This window comes from Puntigrus tetrazona, chromosome 11, assembly GCF_018831695.1.
Source record: "Puntigrus tetrazona isolate hp1 chromosome 11, ASM1883169v1, whole genome shotgun sequence".
Classification (NCBI taxonomy): Eukaryota; Metazoa; Chordata; class Actinopteri; order Cypriniformes; family Cyprinidae; genus Puntigrus; species Puntigrus tetrazona.
In genome coordinates this window covers 22,754,127-22,774,845 of record NC_056709.1, presented here as the reverse complement: position 1 = coordinate 22,774,845, position 20,719 = coordinate 22,754,127, and the positions used below count along the sequence as shown (strand labels likewise).

The 20,719-nt window shown below is 36.7% G+C and overlaps 1 protein-coding gene across 2 annotated transcripts in view; it reads left to right on the top strand.

Annotated features, from left to right (window-relative positions):
• arhgef10la (Rho guanine nucleotide exchange factor (GEF) 10-like a) overlaps positions 1–20,719 on the top strand; it is a 98,574-nt gene that overhangs the window by 11,687 nt on the left and 66,168 nt on the right. Inside the window, exons 4-14 of one of the 2 annotated variants that reach the window (XM_043252316.1) lie at positions 138–292; positions 1,724–1,816; positions 3,501–3,628; positions 5,782–5,865; positions 7,555–7,663; positions 8,491–8,594; positions 9,050–9,127; positions 11,067–11,246; positions 12,686–12,802; positions 14,681–14,773; positions 16,487–16,657. In XM_043252316.1, the coding sequence (XP_043108251.1) occupies positions 138–292; positions 1,724–1,816; positions 3,501–3,628; positions 5,782–5,865; positions 7,555–7,663; positions 8,491–8,594; positions 9,050–9,127; positions 11,067–11,246; positions 12,686–12,802; positions 14,681–14,773; positions 16,487–16,657 (1,312 nt within the window). The remainder of the gene's footprint in view (positions 1–137; positions 293–1,723; positions 1,817–3,500; positions 3,629–5,781; positions 5,866–7,554; positions 7,664–8,490; positions 8,595–9,049; positions 9,128–11,066; positions 11,247–12,685; positions 12,803–14,680; positions 14,774–16,486; positions 16,658–20,719) is intronic. The other variant, XM_043252317.1, reaches the window with a different exon arrangement.

The following is a 20,719-nucleotide window of genomic DNA, read 5'->3' as shown; positions in this document are numbered from 1 at the left end:
TGAGGCGGATGGCATCCGAACCCTTCCCCTTCTCTCTTACCACCCACCACCCAGTCTTGGGCTTGAGCTGATCTCAGTACAGTTATACCCTTGAGGGGTCAGCAATAATATGGCTCTATTTTTGGTGAATGTTCCAGAGACCAAGCTTCCACAGACTCTGCTGCACCAGAGGACGTAAATGAAAACGAAGACCAGACTTGCACTGAGGTGAAGACAGAGAGGGAAACATGCACTATTAGTACTGACACAGGAACAGAGAATATCAGACCCAGCCCAGCACAAAATGCTGAAGGTAAGAGATAAAAAAAACATTTATTTACTTTCTTTATTGTTTCGTTATATTTAAAGCACTGACTGATGAATCAGTATTTGTACAAGTTGTGCATATTTTATGGATTCAACAAAAAAAAAAAAAAAAAAAAAAAAACAAGCAAGTAACAAAATAGCAAGTAACATTTGACCGGAAACAAATTACGTTCGCATGCGCACTACAAATCTACCTCATTGGAATGTGAAGACAAGATAGGCCTGTATTGTAAATAATTCAAAAAATGTTGTTCTTGTTTAACTTTCAAATTTAGGTTACCAAATTGACGACAGGCCGAACAAAAAGCGTGTGTGTTTGTGTCTCTGTCGCATGTATAAGCGTGCTGTTTGATCGCGTACACGCCAGATTAATACAGGCCGGTTTGGTCAGCCTTTTACCTAAATCAACCGAATGAACAAATCATGTGCTGCTTTTATTCTAAACTTTTATCTTGGGCTTTTTGGAGCTTAATTGGTCATCTTGTCATTCCCATGTATCACGGATGGTCATGTTTGCGCATACCAAGGTGAGTACAAAATAACATAGTTTTGCTATTGTAACAGAATATTATAAAAAACATTGATACAGAACTTTCAGAGACAATAACAGCGACCTGCTTAGAAAACGTTGATTGCTTTTTTTGTTATGTAATTCAGAAAAAATAAAGCTGGAAGAAAATGCAGAGAACAAAGGGTTCATTCAGGTTGTTTTTCGCTGTTCACTAGAAAATAAATCACGCTGAAGGAAAATAGCTCTTTTTGTTTATTTTTTTTTTTTTAATTATCAGGAAAAGTAATGCATGCTGTGTAACGTAGACTACGTGCACACGTTGCAAACGTTCTTTCGTTCTAGAACCATACCTTAAACCTGACAAAATGTTGTTTTACTAAATGCCGAATTTTTGGGCTGTTTCAGATTATTGTATGTACTGTTACTGTAGTTAGCGAGATTGCTGGTGTGGGTACATATACCCGGATTTTCTGTCCGGTTTTCTGAATTTTGATACGGTGACGGATTGTCAGGTGAGGTCACTTCCTTTCGTAACATAGTTTAAAATAGCGCTTTTTTATGCTGAATGACCTGCCTTTCGTTCAGCGGATTTCCTCTTGAGTGCAAAACTATCGGATGAAGTTATTCTCAACCACTACAGGGTAAAGCCAATCACATAAAAACCACATGAACAACATAGAACTCATAAGACACGATGACAATGATATGGATATATGCCTCGACATTAGCTTGGATAAGCATCTCCGATCATAAAAATTTCTGTCAAGTGATTGTTTACAAAAAATCATACACTTCTGTATTTGCTTTTATATGATGTGAACATCCAAACTAATGCACTCCTAGTTCCTAAGGCATGCATTTCCAGTTTTTTCTGTCTTTTTTTTTTTTTTTTTTTTTCCTTTTTAGGTGAGGCCTCTGCTGATTCAGAACACCAGACAGCTGGTCCGGAGGTGATCTATGATGACGTACCCTGTGAAGAAGATCTGTCTTCAGGAGAAGGTCAGTCATGGATTGTGTTTGGGTCTGTCTTTTGGCTTATACTGTAGACCTATATGTTTGTTTGTTGTGCGTATCTGGGTGTTTTCTCTACCAGCAGTATTACAAAAATAGATACGGTGCAGAACCTGTACAAAATGTAATTTTAATTATAAGAGATTATATAAAATGCATGTTATTTTTTATTCAGTATTGTCCCGAGTAATGCATTTTACATGAAGTATATTTACATTTAGTCCACAAGATTGCTGAAATGATTGAAAAAAGCCCCATTCAAAAGTTTGTAAACCCTTGGCCCACACCTGTTTGTTTTGAGATGTTGTTTGCTTATGAGTCCCTTGTTTGTTCTTTAGAAAAATCCTCCATGTCCTGTGGAATATTTTGATTATTTGAACCATAGACTGTAAAAACAACGGTTGCTCTCCACTTTCTTTTACTATAGAAGAGTGGAGCCAAAGCATCTATGTATAGCCACTGCCATCTTGAGTAAATGGCATCATTTGGAGCCAGAGTCTGTGCAGTAATGTCGTGAGGCGGAGCCACGCTATAAAACTTCTGTCCTAACTCCTGCAGAACCAATCAACCATAACGACACACACATTTTTTTAGGACATGGGAGGCACAACAGATTTGAACCGTTTCCAGCAGAGACTGTATGATTTTGAGATCCATCTTTTCACACTGAGGGCAATTGGGGGACTCATACCTAAGATGAAAGATTAAAACATTCAGTGTTGCTCCAGAAGGAAACACTATGCATTAAGAGCCGGGGGTGAAAACCTTCGAACAGGATGAAGATGTCCAAAAGTATATTTATTTTTTCCATTTAATTCTGCCATTCAGAAGCAACAGAAGATATTTAGTACAATTTACAATGATCCCTAAATGTTTTAAATACGTTTTCACCACTCTTAATGCATCATATTTCCTTCAGGAGCATTTAGTGAATGATTGAACTTTTTTTAATAGTTGTGTTTGAGTCCATTAGTTGTCCAGTCTGAAAAGACTACCAGGAATGGTTAAAATGCACAAAAGACGCTGTAAAACTTAAGATTTTGCAGGACACAGAGGATTTTTCTGAAGAAAAGCGCTCGGTTGAACTTTTCACAAACTTTTGAATGCAGTTATTTTAATAATTTCAGCTATTTTTTGTCTTGTGTGAAAATCTTTAAATTATATACCTTAAATTTAAACCTTATATACCTTAAAATTATATAATATATCTTACTAAGGACAGTACTAATTCGAAAATAACGTGCTTTTTGTATGAACTCTCTTATTTTGTTAAAATTACTCACATTCCACACACTTTTAGGCAGCACTGTATATACTGCACACTGCTAAAGCTTGCAAATCAAACGTTAACGTAATCCATTCAAATTAGAAATACTGAAAATGTTTTAGAGAAATGAATGAATACAATTTTGGAACTTACTGGTTATTCCTCTATTTATGCAATTTACAGTCTTCCACTGGCTGTGAAAATAAATACTTCTCTCATTTAAATTTGACACTATCAAATGATGCATACATTTTTTTTAATTACACAAGAGCTAAAGTGGTTGAAGAAACGCCTGTCTTTTGTGTTATGTAGTTATTTTTGTATCACCACATCATTGTTGGAAGTCCTTCGGTGTTTCCAGAGCTGTGCTGAAAGCTGTACCTGCTTTTGCTTTGTGTGTGTCAGCTGACTTGATCTATGAAGACATCCCGAAAGAAGAGGGCTTGCAAAGGCCCAATAATGGCTGGAGCTCAAGCGAGTTTGAAAGCTACGATGAGCAGTCCGACTCTGAGAGGGTGCCAACCCGCAGCAAGGTGCGTGCAAGCATTTTAATTCAAGACTCCCCTCAACTGCGATAATTACACCTTGACAAAGATCTGATTTATTTTCACACGTATTCACATACCTCATAATGATAAACCACGAAGGCTCTTAAAAAGATTTAAACCCTCCGAGGTTGCAGGCTGATCGATGGGTACGCTGTTCGGTGATTTATTCGAGATGCGGGTTCTAGTGGTACTTTAATGGTCTGTGATGGCTTGCTTTATTCTTTGCCTCCACAAGAGTGCAGTGTTGGCCAGCACTTGCCTGAACTCCGCTAACCCTGGGTGTAACTGACACACTTTTCCACTGCTCTATATTGCTGCAAATTTGAATTCAGTGTGCTCTGTGTTATCTGCCCTTACACGTTCATGAGGTCACACTGGTATGGAAAACACTTTGCCCAGGCGGCAGTCCCTCAGAAACCAATTTCCCATGGCCAGACTCACCTTTACCTCCGCTGAATTAGGCTCCATAAGATTCCTACTGCCAGACGACTCACGATAAGCAAGAATTAGATTGCTGACTCTAATACCGTAGTGATTTGAGCTCAGTTTAATAGTTATTTTTCCAGCTTTTTTAGTACATGTATAATTGGAAAGGAATGATTTTTCTTTCGAAAGGTGTCAAGAGTTCCTAAAGTGGGCTTGTTAAGATTAAAATGAACTCACAAGGACAAACAAGCAACAATTGACTTCACTACGGTACTGGGTAATTGGGCTTTGCAGCTTCGTCTGAAACCGTTTTATCATGAAAAAATGAGCGGCTTAAATAGTTAATGATGTCTGTATTTCTGTACCAAGTTCTGAAATATTTATGAATTTACACTGCAATTAAAAAACTGTATCATGTAAAACTGCATCAAATCCATAATAAAACAAGCGAAAAACATAACGTTGATAAGAAATGTTTTCCCAAAATCAATGTTTTACTATTACAAAAAATGTATGCAATGCTGAAGGCTGGCATAATGGTTAAAAAAAATATGTGCATAGATGCGTTATGTTTAAAACGTGTTAATTAGTTATGAAAATTCTTAACACGATAAAGTATTTGAACATAGCTCAAAATTGAAACACAATTTGTATTTTAACCCTTTAACCAGATTTTACTTATCTAATAGTCCAAAATTTGAGTAAGCAAGTGCGTTTAAATGGCACTGATGTAAAGAAAACCAGGCTGATTGCGTCAGAGATGGCAGGCACAGGAGACACTGAAGTTATGTTTGTAGTAAATTAATAATTCAAATGTGTTTCACTTTAAAAAACAAGCTCTACCGTTTTAGTACATTCATTGTCCTAACGCACATTTAGGAAAATGTTTATATTTGTTATATGTTTGCTGTATTTATTCATTCTGAATGGGTCTGTGTACTGGAGTATGTATAATCTGATTTGGTTTATTAACTATTGGTTGGTTTAGGGTTTTTCTGCGTCTCTATGTGGTTTATCGCTACTTTTGTCTACTGTGCGCATCTTTGCAGATTGATTATATATGACGACAAAGCAAAAATCTCAAACAAGCTAAATCTTGTATGCTTCATTTCATAAGTGTGTACAAAAAGGGTGTAATTAATCTAATAAAAAGGTTTAATCATGTAATAGACAGCCCTAGTTTAAACTGTAATAATTAAATAAATGCATGGTAATACCTCACACGCATATATAGCTCCTTTTTATTGTCAGTTTTTTTTTTTTTTTTTTCAAATATGCCATCATCACAGGCAGCGTAGATTCACTCTTTCAAAGCGGATCAGATGGAAGCATATTATTCGACAGCATGTTTCGCAAACACTGTATTTGGATGCGACGCCTTTCTACCTCCGTTCTGGATGCAGCCTGTGGCTTTGTTTTGGAAATGTTTCGGTGCTTGTCTGAGATTCACATTAGCGAGGGTGCACGTTTTGTCATAATCTAATCTTCCTCTGTCTATCCGACACTGCTTTGACTTAAAAATGAAGCCGCGCCTCTGATTCCAGTCATTTCTCTTGCATATGCTTTTGTGGTTGATCCTGATTTTGCTTTGCCCTCATCACTTCATATCCCTCACTTTTATGCTTACCCCTTCATTCCTTCCTCTCCTCCATGTTGCCATGTTATTGCGCTCTCACCCATGGCCTGCGTTGTTGCCGTGATGATACCCGTAGCTCTCCCCTGATGTTCGACGACTGAGAGAACGTTACACCAGGACCAAACAGGAGCTAGCCATGAGACTGGGGGGCAGACATCAGGTACACTCATGCACGTATGGGAAGAATGGGCTTTAGGGGTGAACTAGCTCAGAGCTGTCAATTGGAGGGATCACACAAACCTAGGTTCGAGGTTACACTCCTTCTCTTTTGCACTTTTCCCTGCTGAAAGGACCAGCATGAATTTCGATGCTGTTTTTTTTTTTGTGCTGATCTGTTGTTACTGACCAACTACCTGTCAACCAGACAAACTTAAATGTAGCTAGGTGGTGCACTGATATCCCAGCATCCCAACTTGGGACCAAAGGTTTTTTTAGCAGGGTAAAGGCCCTTGCACACTGAGTCTTAAATTTTTCATTATTTTGTTTTTGTCATCCTTTCCTATCAATTTTGACATGTGATCTTGTATTTAATTTTTACATGCAAACATTTCGGACTCCGTGTGCAAAGAATCGAAAACTTTTCAATCAGTTTCCTCTCTCTGTGTCTTTCTTTTCTCTCCTTTTTTAATCTGTATTCTGTGTCTCAGGGTCCATACATTTCTTTTTTAACTCCCAACAAACAGAGCAGAAGACACAGAAGTTCACTGTGCTTGATCTTATTTGGTCATATAAATGTCATGTCATCAAACAAAGACAACAAAGAAGTTGTGCAGATATTTGATGTTGTCTGTTCGTGTGTGTGTGTGTGTGTGTGTGTGTGTGTGTGTGTGTGTGTGTGTGTGAATGTGAATTTTTTTTTTTTTATTCAGTGATTTTTTTTTTTTTTAATATAACAGTTTCAATATATTTTTTAATATTAAAACTGCTGAAAAGTTTTGGGATACAAACATTTAAGACTTTTTCAACAAGGATGCATTAAACCCATTAAAAGTTGATAATTTACAATGTTACAAATTCTATTTAAAAAAACAAAAAAAACAAAACTATTTTAATCAATGTTTCCTTGTGCACTTCCTGTGAAATTATATATTGATCAGTTTGATTATATGCTATATACTCCATACGATTTGATGACTGAACTAAATTTGAACTCCGCTTTGCATTGCACTTATAGCTATTAAAACCTATGTTTTGTTTCTTATTTTGCGCTTTGTTTAAAGTTGCTTCCGGTAGTGAACCAGACACAGCCACAACACAATGAAAGTCACACAACACAACAAAATTAGTCCTATGCTTTGGGTTGTGCAGATTTAGTTGTCTTGTGCTCTACTGGGCTACTCTCTCTGTTTCTTACACTGCTATAAACAAACCATTCATATTGTTTCCGCTATAAAACAGTACGTTTTGCTTCAGCTTTCCTCATCTCTAATTTGATATGTATGATGGTGGTTTATGGGCACACTTGTGTGTATATAAAGTAAACAGCTCTCCTGTGGTTTAAGTAAGTCACTTCCACATGCTCTCTATTAATGACCTGCTTTTGCAGAGATGGGACGCCCCCTCCTTTTTTAAATATATAAAAATATCACTGTAGCTTGATGTTCTCTCGATTAGGATGTTGTGGCTTGTGGCTATTGGAACAGACCCCGTTGAGCACACACCCAACTGTTGCCCTGACTCAGTGGATTGGTGTCTCACAAATGGCAGACGAACCCGAGCGTGGCTGTTTACGCTCGAGGGCTTGAGATGGTCGACCTTTTTCCATAAGGGTCCACCACGTCCCTGGTTTTGGAAGAACTCCAGCTCGGCTGCCTATGATTTTTCTGTTCGCCTCTGGTCCCTTTTGCAGGTCCATCAGCTGATGCGGGCGGCACGTAGCGGAACGAAAGATGGCCTGGAGAAGACTAAAATCGCTGTCATGAGGAGAGTTTCATTCCTACATAAAAAGGACCACTCAGGTAATCTAAGAATGATTTCATTTGAGAATGTATCTTCTTTCGAGCACCCATCCTCACTCCCTTTCCTCTGATGGAAAAGAATCCTATTCAGGAAAGAAGCAATTATACATTTCTAATGCATTTTTTTTCCTCAGATGAACAGGGCTGTTCATTAAATTAAGCTAGACCCCTTTACAGATGGCGGATGATCTGACTGTCACGAGTCAGACACGGCAAAAAAAGGCTGATGAGTCCAATACCTCCTGGTGCTTTTTTTTATATTTTGCTTTTAAGAAGAAAATTGACTCTTGGAGGTTGGAGGCTGAAAAAAAGATGATGTGAATTATTTGGATAGCTTAAAGGTATTATAAATCAGACTGGTTCTTTAAAATAAAAGGTAGGGAGAAGAGCTGATGAGGGCATTTGGCAAATTGGCTGGGATTGGTCCCCATAATGCCCTAGTGCACAATGGGGTAAAGTAACCATTTGGAATGGAGACTGACGCGTCGCCTATTGAAATGGCACTCTAAATGAGGTACCACACTGTGTATGCTGCTAAAAAAAGGGATTTTGAGATTTTAATATTATTTTGAGATGCTGCAACTTGTCTGAAGATTTTAAGCCTTTGGGAAAAGGTGTAAAATTGTATGTTGGATGGTTTTCCTTTTAGCCATGTGCATTGAAAGATTGTTTGGATGTGGCTTAGAACAGCTTGTTCTGTACTGAGTTTGAATGTGCTTTTTTTTCCTCTTTCAGCATGTCTTCTGAGTTGTAATAAGGTAGTAGTATATTCTTAGCTTTGCAGGAATATATGGTTTGTTTGAATGTGTTTTTGTGTATCCTCACAGATGACACTGAGGATGATACAGGGTATCTGGATGTGATGGTATCAGAGGCAAAACACCCACCTGCACAACTGGGACCAATGCCAGATGGGCTTAGCAGTCTGCAGGTGAGTATATGTATTTATTTACATTTTAAATTGAGTGTGTACGTAGTCCATGCCAAAATATACACATTTGTGCCAATCCATCAATTTGGTGGCAAAATTATCTTTCCAGCCAAAGTGTAGCTTTTTTTTTTTTTTTTTTTAATTTTTTTAATTAGTACTATGGGCCAGATTTACTAACAGCTTGCTCCAGCGCAAACCATCTTTTGGAGATAATAATGTACTGTCAGGATTTACTTAAGATACGCAGTGAAGAATTAGTGCTGGACACTAACATGGTACATCTGTTAATATAAATCATATAAAGTTAATGATAAATAACAGATGTAATACATATTTACATAATAAATGATGCAATTGCTTAATTTAGAATAGATATTAACTAGCGTTCAGGGAAATAATTTTATTCAGCTTTTGCACATTGAACATTTGAACAATTTCTTTCCTATCGACCACAGATTGTCCGACGCCATATTTTGGGTTCCATTGTGCAGAGTGAGAGGAGTTACCTGGACTCTCTTAAACGGATCCTACAGGTAAGACACCATCACATCTCTCCCAAAAACAGCTGTTTAGTGAAACTGTTGAGAAAAAAAGAAGCTTTTGATATGATTCAATAAAGTGAATTTGCAGACAAAATATTTTCACATAACACAGTTTTAAAGACTTTGGTAAATCTTAAGCATCTTTTTCAAACTGAAACTCAGTGCTTTGATATTTGATACTTTATACTCAAAAATGTAGTTAAAAATCTAAAGTCACCATTAGTGTTTGTTATATGTAAACGTAAACTTATTTTTTGTGATGACCGAACAACAAAAGCCATTGGGTCAAGGGTTCAAGGGTTCTAAATAATGTCAAGACTCTACCTGATGTGAAAGCCTAGCTGTTCGAGCCTTGAAACAAAAGATAACGCTATCACTTTTCTTTTAATACTTCATTTGCCTTCACATTCCGTTAAATGGAAGCATGCAGGTCTGGTGGGTTTCATAGTGTGGAGTTTTATTACACATAATTCTGATCTCAGCTAGTGGTGGAGAGAAATGCATTTGTTATCACACTCCTTTGAAGGCACAGACACCGTCTAAAATTGAATCACAGATCAATGACAGCTTTACGCTCTATGAAATCTAGTCATTCAGGATCTGTCTCCAAGCTTTGTTGTCAAATCAAAGCTCTACCGGGTGTACTTTACAATTCCTGCTCTCTTTATGGCGTGCTAGCTAGACATGGTCTAGGGTGTTTAGATCTGTTAAAGTGGCCCCAAAGCAGGCAAGTGGGGGGCTGTGTAATTAAGTTTAGTAGTGCCGTTGTGGGCAGACGTATCTTTAGAAAAAGATATAGTCCCATTGCCTCATCCTTTGTCTTATTTTCTCTTTGTCGATAATTCATTAGTGCTGGAGACTACAGGGTAGGAAAGAAAGCAGCCATGAAAAATCTATTGTGTCCACAGTTTAACTGGCAAAGTGTCTTTGCTTTTAAAGATTAGGTCTTGTAGTTTATCTATGAACATCACTAGCTTGTTTTGCAATTCAAGCAAATCAAGTCTAAACAATTTTTAAACTGAGCAAAGTTTGAATTCTACAGTGTTACAGTCAAATCCAATGTCATAGAATTAATGTAAACAAATAAACAAGTTGTTCACTCAAATGTTGTTACTTTTCACCCATCTGCATGATGCTTTATTTTTACAGCCATTTTGGATCTTAACAACCGCTTTCATTTTTTGTTTTGCATCAAAAAGATTGTTCCAAATATTCTTTTTGTTTTTCATGAAAGAACGAAAGTCATATGGGTTTAACTTTTACATCTCAGTGTTCGGACATTAACAATAACATTCAAAAATGTGGAGTCAGATTGATACTAATATGAAATGTTTTCTAAGAGATCACATGAAACTGGAGTTGTGATGCTGAAAATTCAGCTTTGCCATCACAGGAATAAATTCCTTTTTAAATTTCCATTTATTCATATTGTAATAATATTTAACAATATTACTGTTTTGATTGTGTTTTTGATTAGATGATGTCTTGGTGAGCATTAGAGTTCTTATAACAGTAAAAAGTCTTTATGATTACAAGCTTCTGAACAGACTAAATAAATCTCACATCCTATACAATAGCTTACATGCAGCATATAACACAGACTAACTGAATCGCAAAACCTTGGGAAAAGGTGGGGGATATGTATGTGTTCCATTACATGAGATGTTCCAGAAATGTATTCATATATGCAGATTGCACATTTGGAATCTTGTATTCAAATGAATGAAATGGATAATGCATAGTGAGAGTTTTATTTTATTTTTTTTTTCACCTTGCTGTTAAAATTAATTCAGCACATTTTTAATCTCACTTTCTTGTCAAGGTGAGGCAAGTTGGAGCTGCAAATGAATTATTCCTCATGTATAAATATAAAAGACAAAATCAGTAATTGCACGCATAAGAAATATCTACATTTCCCGTGGTCTTTTAGGAATACCAGCGACCTCTGATGGAGGCTGAGCCTCGAATCCTCAGTGTCCGAAAAATCCGGCCCATTTTTTTCCGTCTGCGGGAGATCATGCAGTGCCACTCCATGTTCCAGATTGCCCTGGCATCTCGGGTGGCCGAATGGGACTCTTGTGAAAAGATTGGGGACCTGTTTGTAGCTTCAGTGAGTAGGAAAATACTTCAAAATGACTGACCTCCACACTAAACTACAGAACGTTGAGCATTGTGTGTTATTATGCTTCTCTGCTGGCAAGCCGTTTCAGGTACTAATAGTGTTCTGCTCTAGTTTACTTCAAAAGCATAGCCAATTACTATGAGTGAGGATGGCTGTCTTTTACCAAAGCAAGCGTGTTGGCACCACTGGGTTGCAGGGCGTCTAATGGACTAATGAATGAGGTTTCTGTAGTGACCCTCCTCACAGGCAGCATCCATAAGCTGCTCTCATTATTCTTCCGTTAAAAGACAGCATTTGGCCTGTCTGACCTGCTTTTATTGCATAGCACTACTGGTCTTTACAAAGTCCCTGGAGCACAAAGAAGTACCATAGAGAGAACACTTAAAGCTGAAGTTGCACTGCTGTGCATCGGAGAGCAGAAAATACCCACAAACCACATAACGCATCATATTGCATCAGTTTGCTCAATTTTTCTGTTATTGCATGCACACTGTGGGACTGCAGATGAAGACAGCATAAATTATTTGTGTTGTTTTAGCACCTGATTGATTATGAAAATGCGGTAGTTGCTTTAAAACTAAAACGCTGATACTGTTCTCATGTGCATTTGGTTATGATGGTCTTATCCACTTTCGGATCATCATTTGATGAATCAAAAAATTTACACAGACCTCTAATGAATAAAATAGTTGGATGCACAAGTATGTACATACAGAAATATAAACAATATATCAAATCCTAGCTGCTGTTTTTTTTTTTTTTTTTTTTTTGGTCATTGTATAATTTCATACAAATTATTAGCTAAAACATAAATCGCAAATTGTTTAGCATGCTGTTCATAGCACAATCCTAATAGTTTTTACACGGAAATGCTGCCCGCTACAAGGTGTTGCAATTTGCCCTGTATGTGTGTTTGTTGATAAAAACATCTTTACCCGTGTGTATCATTTCCTGCCGTACTTGGCATCCCCGAAGGGAAGGTACAGTTTGACAGGGGTTAACGTCTATTTGTGGCTCGTTAATGTCCTCTCTGAGTTCTGCGAGCACTGCTGCTGTCAGCAGGTCTGTTCAGCTTCAATCAAAGCAGAGCGAATGGATGGCTGCCATTTTGCCTGCTCTAAAACACCCGGCAGTAATGGACTGTCAAAGATGTTTAGGTCCCTGGGATGGCAAAAAAGCGGTGCTGCGTTGCATAAATACCACACTAAAATTACTGTTTACTTCCATTCCCTTGCCCTGTAATCACCTTTAGAGTGGCCTGCCCACCACGACAGCAAAATTCAAGAGCTGTCTCAGTCTCAAAGCGGGAGAAGCTGTTCGGGCTGAGAGATGCTTAAATAAATAAGAAAACGAACAGAAAGCCAAATGAAATGTGATTTTTCTCAGCATTTGTTTGTCTAAACATCTTCTCTCTGCGTTCCTCTTAGTTCTCGAAATCTATGGTGCTGGACGTGTATAGCGATTACGTCAATAATTTCACCAATGCCATGGCCCTCATTAAGAAAGCCTGCATGTCTAAACCAGCATTTCTGGAGTTTCTCAAGGTAAGAGCTGATATTTGCTGTCAATATCGTCTTCAAGAAACACCCCGAGTCACCTCTGTTTACTGCTGTGCTGCGCTGCTATATAGATTGACTTTTTTTTTTTTTTTTTTTTCCGGTTCATTCAAAATAAAAATTCTGTTATCATTCCATCACCCTTATGTCGTTCAAAACTTGACTTTTCTCTTCATGGAACATAACAGCAGATATTTTGCAATAACTTTCCAAGTATCTCCTGTTTTGATTTTTGTGTGTGTGTGTGAATATTATATATAACTGCATTTTTAAAAAGTCTGTCAAATATGTTTAAAAAAGTAAAGAGATATTTTCCAAAAAAGAGTCCCAGTATCTAATGCAAGTATTTTTACCTTCTTAAGTGTTTCCCCTGGCATTTTCTCTATAGTGCCAGATCACAACAAAAACATTTTTTTTTTTTAATAAAACGGGTAAACACCTTGTTTTTTTATTAAACAAATTAAATAGTCTTACTCATACACGCACATACACAAGTGAGAACACTGCCACTCTTAGTTGTATATATTAAGATGTAAAAAGGCTATTTAAATGTAAGTTCCACGTGTCTGTGTGATAATGAATGGCGCAGATGCACGGTTTTGTGTACTGCTGTACTGTACTGAATCCAGCATGATATTAACATCTGCCGCCTCACTACAACAACATAAATATACAAACAACATCTCCACAGCTGCTCTGAGCTACACTTCATGAGCATTTGACTTGTTTCATTTGAGTATCTCTATCCTCATATCATATCCACACAGATAAAAGTAAAGGTATTCAAGGCAATCCGTCAAAAAAAAAAAAAAAAAAAAGTTTGGTTTATTTTTTTCATTGCTTTTTAATTGTAACATTAAATTAGTTAAATCCAATTTACTGTTCCAAAAAATTAACAAACAAAAAATCTAATTTGTTTAATTCTTTATTAATAATAGGATAAATTATATGAATGTTATGCTAAATTAAATATTTGAAATACCCAACAGAATTTTTATGGGAAAAAAATAAATTAACCTTGTTTTCATGCTTTCAAATAGACATGCTAAAACACAAAATGTGGCAACAATAAAACATAAGTGTATATTTAGGAAAAAAAAAACAAAACCATTTGATAGGGCCCTAAACGTAATTTTGTTAAACTTTTAATATTAAATTAAGTTTCATTGTTCTAAATAATAAAATAAAATAATAATAATAATACTTAATATAATATATTAAAATTATAATAATTTAACCATTAACCCTCCCAAAAGCCCAAAACCTAGGAAAAACACTGTTGTTTTTAAGGATTATTTGATACTTTAACTGAAAAATGAGTCAGAGAGTCTAATTAAAAACACAAGAAGTCATTAGATATTAATTGGAATGGTTTTGAGGTTAGTCAGAGAGTGAGAACATTTTTCGCTCGCAGCATTTCAGGCAAGCTACTTCTGAATGGATTATAAGTGTTTTTTTTTTTTTTTCCTTCAGAATGTTTTACCTTTTAAATGTGAGGCAGGTCATCTGTTCTTTAAAGTTGCAAAATATATGTGTAGTGTTCACATGGCAACAAATTTCCACGGTGACTTGATTCTTTAACATCTGTAAAAGCGACTGAACTTAGTTGACCATAGTCTAATATCCTTGCGTTGAAATCTGCTGGAGGGCCCTCAAGTACACCTACTCTCTGACAGTGCGCAGTCTAATGATTGCCAGAGTCTGCTGGCAGGCATGAAAGAATCAATAGTGTAATGCTAACCTCCACCCACCTCTCTGACTCCCTCGAGTGTCAAGATTCTTCTGCTCTGTATGTGGAAATTACTCTACCTTTTCTCTTCCTTTGCCTTTCTCTCAGTATGTGGTTGCATCTCTTTATGCTTGCAGAAGAAACAGGCATCTAGCATTGACCGCATAACTCTCTATGGTCTGATGGTAAAGCCTATTCAGCGGTTTCCTCAGTTCATCCTCCTCCTGCAGGTCAGTATTTATCCATAAACTGTTCACACAGTGCTGTCGTTTAGAGTGCTTGAGGGGTCGTGCTCCTTTAAGTAACTGGAAATTAGTTGCCAAGTAAGTCTATTAGAAGCTGAATGACTGGCTAAGACTGTGCCAGGTCGTCTTGCAGCCTATTGGCTTACAGGTTTGCTCTTTTCTTGGTTCATGGCCTTGAAACAGAATTGGGTGTATATCAAGACTCCTACAGAAAGAACTTGAATTAATCAGCAAGCATGCACATTACTTACTAGGCATACAATAAATAAGACAGTTCACTCCAAAACTAACTAAAAAATATATATTTTTTGAAGAATATGCTTGTAACTAATTTCCGTATATATTCCATATATTAATTTCTATGCATTAGCACCAAAATGACATACAAACTACATTGTAGGGGCAAAAGTATGTATATTTTTTTTCTCAAATCAGTAGAGTATTAAGTAAAGATCATGTTCAATTAGAGCATTTTGGTAAATTTACTGGCTTAGATATTTTAAAGCTTTTTTTAAAATGAGTAATACGCTTAATTTGCATAACTTTAAATGAATAGTTGTGTTTCAGACATACATTGTTCTATCTAACAAACAATACAACAATGCAAAGACTAATTCCAAATCTCAGTTTCAAAATACACAGACAGTCTGAATGATTACATTTTCATTTTTCGGAGAACTGTTTTTGTTTTTAAATAAATAAAGATTTAAATGTCCATTCTGTTAAACATGCCAAAACGTCAGAGCAATATCACGATCTACTTCAGAAATATCACGCTGACCTCTTCAGCCAGTGGGTCTCAGGTGACAGTGAAATGTCGGCAGATTTACATTGTCAAACAGTTTGGACCACTGCCTCTCTCTCTCTCTCTCTCTCTCTCTCTCTCTCTCTCTCTCTCTCTCTCTCTCTCTCTCTCTCTCTCTCTCTCTCTCTCTCTCTCTCTCTCTCACTCTCTCTCTCTCTCTCTCTCACTCTCTCTCTCTCTCTCTCTCTCTCTCTCTCACTCTCACTTCTATTCATTTTTATGGACAAGGAACAATGAGGACTTCAGCACTGAACATTCCCATGCAGGAGGAGTGCTGTGGCACTTAATTTCATACCTCAGTAGGCATCGATTACCCATGAATTTTGATAGATAAGTTATGAATGTGAATAAGTCTTTTCTTTTTTTTTTTTTCAATGCTCTGACTGGAGAGTAGCCTGTGTTTAATCACACATTAAACAGAACAAGATCTGATGACAGACTGAGACCTTTATCTGTTTACTTCTTTTTAGTGGTCTGAATAGACCACAAACAGATGCATCTTATTAGAAACATAAAGATGTCTTGGGGAGAATGTGTAAGCTGTTCTTTTCCATATAATGGTTCAAAATGCCTGCCATAAAGGTTAAATAAATCAGTGGCTTGTTAAGTAATTTGAGTTATCGATTACTCTCTGTTTTGTTTTAAATGGTAATATGATGTCCACATGGACAAATGTCATTTGTCAATGGCGACATCAAACTTTCCAATTTTTACCAACTAGTGCTGAACTTTTCTTGATTTTCAGTGGGAGTAAAGGTATACCAGCTGCTTTAATTGAACGCTAATAGTGCTATAGTACATCACAATGGCTAATATGTGATACGGTAGAGGTGCAGTCATTACTCTCTTCCATTAACTTCCTCAAGTCTGAGTCTCTCTCTCTCTCTCTCTAGGACATGCTGAAGAACACTCCCACCGGCCATGTGGACAGGCTGCCTTTGCAGTTGGCTCTGACTGAATTGGAAACCCTAGCTGAGAAACTCAATGAGCAGAAAAGGGTGGCTGATCAGATCACTGAGACACAGCAGCTGGCTCGCTGTGTCAGTGACCGCTCTCTCAGCAAGGTGAGAAAAACACAAGCATGCGCACAGTTACTCAGCGGTGATAGCAGGATGCTGTTGCCTCGGTGTAATCACAACAGTGTAAATCCTAATCACAAAACCATGTCATGCTCTCCTTCTGACTTCCCTTTTCTTAGACAGTTTTTGCAGTTTTAGCCAGCTTGTCTCGAGGGTCATCATGTTCACGCAGTTTTTCAGCTACAGCTTTGGGTCGTCACATGTTACGTTTGCATTTGACAACCAGAAAGTGTAACAATGCTTTTTGTCAAGTCTTATTTTATCATTTTAAACCCAATTCATACATTTTTAATGTGTGTTAAGATTTTGAATTGTTTTTTGATTCACCGCACATTCCTGTTGGAAAGTTTTTGTCAATATTTCACAGTATTGCTGTTTTTTCTGTATATAAATGCAGGCTTGGTTAGCGGTGGTTATTGTGGGAGGTTTAGCTAATGGCCAATTAACTGCATTACCACAAATAATTCAGGATAAGGGGAATGCTATGGTTTCTGGGTCCCCTGAACAGCATGTTGGGAGGAATCACATTCGCTGGGGTTTGTGTTGGGCCCCCTTTCCTATCAGGGCCCTTGGAATTGGCCCTCCTAACATGTGTTACTGCTACAGTTAACCCTGTTTGTATGAGAGAGAGAGAGAGAGTGAAGGATGGAGAGAGGTGTTCAGTTAACTCCTCTGTACATTATTCAGCATAAATATTTTATTTAGCATTCACTTCACCTTACGATTTTATAAAATCACCTCAAGAAAGTTCACAAATTCCCACTTTTGTCCAACCACAACAGCCTGCAGGCACTTTTCTGTCCATCAGAATGTCCGAACGTGACGTGATTAATGATGTAGAACAACAGGGCAGTTTTTTCAGTCATGACCTCAACATAAGCCATCAATGTTGCACAGTCTTTAATATTTTTGCCTTCGCTATGGGGTATACAAGCATCCAAATACTTAAGTATTTATTTGCAATTTTTACATTTTGATCTGGACTACAGCATGCTCTAGATCAAGTATTTTAGGTCTTTGTTGTTTACATTAGGGCTTAAAAAAATTCTGTATATTCAGGTAATTCCAATATTTAATATCATAATGTTAAAATAAAAAGTTGCTACTGTATTTAATGAGCTACGATTATCAACTTAACTAAATAGCAAATGTAGCTTGAATGTTTATGCTAATGCATTAAGGTTAACTAATGAGATCTTATTGAAAAGCGATACCAATTGGTTTTTATTATTCTTTAAAAAAACCCACAATAATGTTTATATTTTTGGATTATTTTTTTATTGTATTGGAATGTTTAGTTAAAAAAAAAAAGGTATTAAACCTGTTCTGCTGTATTGTGACAACTTTTTTTTGCAGCTAACGTTGTTGTTGTTAATACCATATATCATGATAAAAGCATTTGAAATCAATCTAAACACGAGAATTTGATACCGGCATAAATAAACGGCCTGCCAAGTATCTAGACATTACAGCTGACCCTGAAAATAAGTGACCCATCTCCTGTTATAACTGGCCTGCATGTTTTTTTTTTCCATAGAATCATCAGTGAGCAATGATGGTCCATTAATGCGCTACAGCAGCACCTGAATCCATGGCAGGGACTTTCTGTTCAATTACCATGCTTATATTACAGGGTAGCTGCTGCAAAAGCAAACAAATGCATTTCTGAATTAGAGAGTAAATGAGACACTTAATTGGAAAGTCTAAGTTGCTTTCAGTACTTTTTTTTTTTTTTTTTTTTTTTTTTTTTGGCTTTCTCTCTTCATCTCTATACATGTTTCTCTGTGTCTCGTCTTTTTCCACTGCAGTCGACTATTAGGGGCCATCCCTAGTAAAAATATATATATATTACATTAAAATATTTAATGTTTTAATACGCAACCTTTTTAAAATATTTTTTTTCACTTATGCAATGCTTCAACGTATTCAAGATTTATAGCAATATAAATCTTTAAGTTGGAAATTAAAATTTTAGATCTGTACTCAAAAAGTGACAATTAACAGGTTAAATATGTAACACTGTGGTCCTGTGAGACACGACATTTCATTCCTTTCTTTTCTACAGTTGTAGTCACAATAATTAGACCACTTGGTAAATATGAGCAATAGCTGTAAGAATAAATCTGAATTGTTTTTTGAATTTATCTTTCATTATCTGACACAAAAATCAAACCTTTCATTGATGTAAAATAATAGATATTGCTGGCGGCGAACAAATATCTAGCACGCAAAATTCTACAGCTATGAGTTAAGGTCACCGGAAGAAGCAGACACATGGCTTTAAGAAAAGTTTGGATGCAGTAAATGGAAGCTGTGATCTGTTTTTCAGAACAGATCATTGCGTGAATAGTGCTAATTTTTTCCCCCAAGTCCATTTACAAATGAAAAGCCCCTGTTTTACTTTTGTTTCACGTCATTCCCGTTCCACTTCTCCTGTGTCAAAACGCGGTTTGTGAACTTGACATTATACTTATTTTTAATTCAATATGTGAAATACACCATTAAATTGTATTTTGTGAAATTCAAATATTGCTTGTGTGCACAACCACTCTTACTGTTGGTGTAGTGAAAATGTGTGTGTTAAACTACCTACCGTGCTTTGGCTTCAACCTTACCATTTTTTCCCAGGGATTTCAGCTGCATTCCAATGTGAAACAGTCAGTTCTATTACCCCATATACACGCAATGAAATATTCATCGTCTGTCTCAGGCTATCTGAGTTAGTAGGCCGGCAGATATAGTATGCTGCACAGGCTAAGACTGCAGCGTCTCACTGTCGCTCCTCAGCAAGCACATCACATACACCTCTGCCGTTTGCTCTCTCTCTTTTTCTTTCTCTCACTTTCTCACACACACACACACACGCACACACACAAACATTACAAACCATTTCAGTCACACTCTCAAGTCTCTAAAAAAGGATATCTGTCCTTCCCCCACAACATTTCGTTTGCCTTTTCAGCCTTTGGGTGGCACTCTTACTATAAAAACAGTACCTGGAGCATGCCTTCTGACTGACTGAAGGTCTAATTTTTCAATGCATTTCAACAAAGGCCAAGCAGTGTTGCCAATTCCCTCTGGATCCGGCGACTCATTTTGTGTGATGCCGGCTACAGAAGGAGATGCATTATTTATAAAACTACTCTCCTGACTGATCAAACACCAGCACGCAATATTTATTTGAGCCGCTGGACATTGGGTTTTGCTGCTGTGATGCTGCTTGGTGTTATTGCTGATGTAATGAGGATGAACTCTGGTTTGTCTCGTAAGAAAATATAGTGCATGAATATAGAGTACATAACTGAACTGTCAGGCCTGACACATTTTAAGGTGGGTCTGTTTTCTGAACGATTGGGGTGTTTTTTTTTGGTGGTGTTACATTGCAAAATGTATAAATCACCCCCCAAAATAAAGTTCTGTTATTACTTACACAACCACCAAATACGTCCATGATCTACAAAATAAGATATTTTTGTAATTATATGAACATACAATTAAACAAACAAACAAAGAAGCACTGAGACATTTCTCAAAATATCTTCTTTTGCGAGTGCACAGGACCTACAGGTTTGGAACTGCATGGGGTGAATAAATAACGAAATTATTTTCATTTTTGTATTCATTATCCCTTTAAGCCTTAACAAAAAATATTAGGAGTATCATATGGTTACAAAAAATAAATATTTTATGCAATGTATTTATTTTTGTGCTTTGACCTAGAAATACATCTCGAGTTTTATTCTCTAAAGAAATGGCCTTTCTTAAAATATAATTATGATTCTTCTCCAAACCTTTGCTAAAATAATAAAATGATTGCTTCCTCTGCAATTTTTTTAGTGTGGTTAACTCAGATTGACATCAAATTGTTGAACAGATGAAACATTGAAAATACAGGGTTATGGCATATGTAACCCTAATGAAAAAGAAAAAAAAAAGGTTCATGGTCCTAAAATGAACTATTAACATAATCCATTTTTTTTTGTAGTGCGCCTTCAGATTCATATAGTTTGTAGATGAGAGTCTGAAATGAGTATCTTTAGGATTAGG